Source organism: Carica papaya, chromosome 8 (genome assembly GCF_054855325.1).
Source record: "Carica papaya isolate Zhongbai chromosome 8, ASM5485532v1, whole genome shotgun sequence".
Taxonomy (NCBI): Eukaryota; Viridiplantae; Streptophyta; class Magnoliopsida; order Brassicales; family Caricaceae; genus Carica; species Carica papaya.
The window spans coordinates 26,939,059-26,943,485 of record NC_142316.1 but is presented as its reverse complement, the minus strand read 5'-3'; the positions used below and the strand labels follow the sequence as shown (position 1 = coordinate 26,943,485).

At 34.5% G+C, this 4,427-nt stretch overlaps 1 protein-coding gene across 1 annotated transcript; it reads right to left on the bottom strand.

Annotated features, from left to right (window-relative positions):
* Positions 1 to 911: 911 nt before the first annotated feature.
* LOC110817167 (Pentatricopeptide repeat (PPR) superfamily protein) lies at positions 912 to 3,921 on the bottom strand. The gene is made up of 2 exons (XM_022045592.2): positions 1,574 to 3,921; positions 912 to 1,392 (listed from the first exon to the last, which is right to left on the bottom strand). The coding sequence occupies exon 1, from the start codon at positions 3,743 to 3,745 to the stop codon at positions 1,616 to 1,618; it is 2,130 nt and encodes a 709-aa protein (XP_021901284.1). The 5' UTR covers positions 3,746 to 3,921; the 3' UTR covers positions 912 to 1,392; positions 1,574 to 1,615.
* Between the last annotated feature and the right edge of the window lie 506 nt (positions 3,922 to 4,427).

Sequence of the window (4,427 nt, the reverse complement as noted above, 5' to 3'; positions counted from 1 at the left end):
AACCTACAAACAGTTTGCCACAGCCAATAAACACACATCCATTAGAGCTCCTTGAACAATCCATTTCCAGCAGTAAAACTCCCAACAATATAAGTTGCTTTTCTCTGACAAACTCCATCTCAGAACAAGACTAATGAATTCTTGCAGGTTTAGAAATGGTGCTCCACGAGGGATGTATGATAGAGCTCCTTTCACCATTTGTTCCACCATTTCCCCCCTCAAAACAAAGAAGCCTCCTTAAAGCTTTTTGTAAACAGTAATCTCTCGGCATATCCACCACAGTTTAACACCTTTTGAGACATGCCAGGTATACGTCATAAGGTTTTTTACTAAGACAATGTTGACAAGTTATCAAAGAATCCCATACTTTCATGACTATTGATCTCCCAGTTATCCCTTGAATACATAAAGCCTTCATGATTCAACAAAGTTGTTAGATTAGATGAGAATACCTCGGGTCACATACAATTATTTTAAGAAGCCAGTCAAACTTTCTTCTTGAATGTCCTTACCTGCATTCTCCCCTCCCACCCCCCAACCCATATCCTAAAGGCATCTCACAACCTAATGGATGCAGTGAATACCCTGCAATGGAACCTGCAAAGCATCGTGGATAATAAAGCGAGTATTATCTGTCTCTAGGAAATGCTGGAATTTGGGCATTAACACTCTACTTATCGTGTAATGATGCATCTCATTACCTATGATTCATCTAACATCATCCTGATGCATGCAAAGCATAACACATTGTAGTGACTCAGTGCTCAAATGTCTATGCATGGATATATAAATATACACATATGAGCAGAAATCTAATAAAATATCTTTATATTCTCAACAAATCTGTTCATATTTTTTATCTTTTTGAAAAGTAAACATAATAATTTGTTGAATTACCAAACAAGTAACAATGACATAACTGTTTCTTTTTATATTTGAATGGTGCACATACACATGCCATTATACACATTTATAACTTTATACCTGAATAGCACAGATACACACGCCACTCTACATATTTTTTATGTACAAACATTTATAAATTTTGGAGATGAAAACAGGTAAAAAAAATTTGTGTACCAAACCATGCCTAAACTTTTACTCCATCTAACTAAGCAACCCTGAGAATGGGTTGAGCATGGCTTATCCCGGTGTACATGCAAAGCAATATTCAAGCTACCTTCACCAAGACAGATAATAGAACACTTGCACATGGATATATCTATTCTTACAAAATGGACCCCCAAAATGCATCAGAAGCGTAAAGTACTTTGGTAGAAGCTATCAGACAACAATATATCCACCACTGTATCTTGAGATCCAAGCTCCATATATGAAGTTGGTGGCAGAAAATCTCAAAAAATGCAGTGCCAAGCTTCATTGCAACAGGCTCTACATGGAAAACACACACGTAAATGAGCATGACTAACTGCAAAACCATAGACATTGAGGAGTAACGGAACAAAAGGTTTCTAAGTACCACCAGGAGTATACTTGCATATGAAGAAGAAATTTTCATAGCCAGATTATTTGAATTGTGGGAATAAAAGCACAAAAAAGAAGGCAGTCTTACAGCCTAATTCACAGGTAGATCCTCCAAAGTCGGTGCAGAAACTTAGATGATAGGTTTTGGAATTTTAGCTATGTAATCATCTCCATTCACTTGAGCCCTGTATCTCAGCAGAACTTGCTGCAGTTTTAAAGTCGCACATTCTACAGGATTTTGGACAGACTTTTTCTCAAATCCAAGAAGAAGTGCCTCATGAGTAACATTATTTGGAAGGATACCCTTTTGAACCATTACATTAAGCAACTTGCATGCATCATCAATATTGCCAACACTACAAAATCCGTGAAGGAGAGTGTTGCATAAGATCAGGTCTGGCTCCAACCCAATATTAATCATCTTAAGAAACAGAGCATTTGCTTCTTCAATACGACGGGCCTTGCAGTAACCATTAAGTAGAGCACTGCATGTCACAACATCAGGTTTGACACGGTGCTCACTCATGTAGAACCACACAAGAAAAGCTTCCTCAAAATTTCCCCTTCTTGAAAGCCCGTCTATGACATTAGTATATGTTATTACGTCAGGAGTGTAACCTCTTCTAATAAGCTCATCAACAATATCTTTTGCTTCATTGATAAATCCTCTTATAACCAAACTATGAATTAGAATGTTATAAGTCACTATATCAGGAGATATGTTAACCAATCTCATCATATCTAAAAGCTCAAAAACTTTATGCAAGCAGCCTTTCTTTCCATATCCATCCATTAAAGTGTTGTAGGTAACAACATCAGGCACCAAGGCCTCACCTATCATTTTCTGAAACAAAGATTCTGCCTCGCTAAAATCTCCAGACTTGCAGCATGTATCAATAATTAGTGTAAATGTAGTAACAGATGGGTTAATTCCACTTTTTAACATTTTACCAAAGTACTGATATGCTTTATTTATGTCCCCTTTTTTACAGAATCCTCCAATTATTGTAGTATAACTAACACAATCTGGAAGCAAGCCCATCTGAGAAATCTCATGAAACATCATAGAAGCTTTAACCATGTTACCATCAGTACATAGCTTTGACAGAAAGCTGTTGTACACAAAAATATTAAGCTTTAGTTTGAAAATTTTAAAAATATTAATTACTTCTTCTAATTTGCCAATCTTACAATAACCATCAAGAATTGAGCTAAGTGAAACTGAATCCGGAGAGATTCCCAACTGTGCAATTTTGAACATTATAGAAGTTGCTTCCTTTAGGAAAGACCCTTTGCAAAGGGAACTAATGACAATTGTATAGGACACAATATCAGGTATAATTCCATGCTTTTTCATTTCCATGAGCAATTCCCAACCACTCTCAATGTTTCCTTCAGAACAATACTTTTCAATAAATAAGCTAATAATAGTGACGTTTAGACTCATTCCTCGACTAAGCATTTTTTCTAGAAAATCCCACGCCAGTTCTAACTGATTAGCTGCTAATAAAGTATGGAGTAGTGAATTACAAACCCCCATGGAAGGAAAGATGCTGAGATGCTCCATTTGGGATGTAAGATTGATTGCCATAGTTACCTTGCCTTCCTTGATGCAGCAGTCAACAAGCATGCTACATGTGGTTTCTAAAACCTTTTTATCAGTATGCACCTCAGAAAGGAATTGAAGAATCAGATCACATGACCCCTCTTCCTTGCAAGTACTTCTCACAAGATGAAGCAACAGCTCCACTGCTTTATAATTCATGTTCCCAGAAACTAAAATTTGTATCATTCTGCAGGTAGACCGGATTGAGTGCTCTGATCCCATGCACCATTTCCACCAATTGAAGAAATATAAAGCAAGTGCGGCATCCGAAGTCTCATGAAATAGGTCATTCAACAAGCGAGTCGTGTTAGACTTAAGAACATCAACATCAAATCCATTTTGAGAATTTAAATGCCAACCTCGCTTCAAGAGCATCGATTTAATTGCTTCCACTTTAGCATCTGCTTTTCCATTTCTAAATATCAAGAGACTCTTGTCAACAAATTCAGAGGTGTCATCCCAGCTCAAGTTAGCAGAACTGTGACTGAAATTTCGCGAGTCGCTCTCATCAGCAGAAACGGAATCGTCAAGAATAAAGTTTTGGTCCTCCCAAAGACTTAAAGGAGAAGATGCTAAGTATGCCACCCTCTTCGCAAACACGTTCTTCACTCTAGCATAAAAGCTTATATTGATAACGGAGATAGATCCTTTCATGAACAAGAAGCAAGCAAAATATGCTGCAGCGAGAGAGAGAGAGAGAGAGAGAGGGTAAATGATTTCTTCTACCGAAGCAACAATTTCTTCCAAAAAAATTGCAATTATCACCTAAAATTCTCATAATATTTTCAAGCTAATATAGGCGAAGTAAACCCAATTTTGTAAAAAAACTAGAAAAGGAACTGTTACTAACCCTACCGGGTTTAGGCCTTAGTTTGAAAAAAAAGTATATTAATATATGGTATGATACATAGAATCGTTTTTTTATAGTTATTATATGGTTTAAAAGTTACAATTTTTTTATTTTTTCAAAATACCGAAATAATTTGTTTAATATGGTCTTGATGATTTTATTTTTATTTATGTCTTTAGTTTTTTTTTATTTACATTTAAACCTATTTTTTAAATTTTTTTTTATCTAATTATGAATATATATATATATATACATACATATATATAGCCACTTGATTTTTGTATTGTCACTTATTTTTTTTATAAAATTTATATATTTAATTATATATATATATACACATATATTTATATAATTAATTTTATATATATACATATACATAATATATTTAATTAGATATATACATATATCTATATATTTAATTATATATATACATAAATCTGTATATTTAATTATATATATAATATTAATTACATATATGCATGTGTA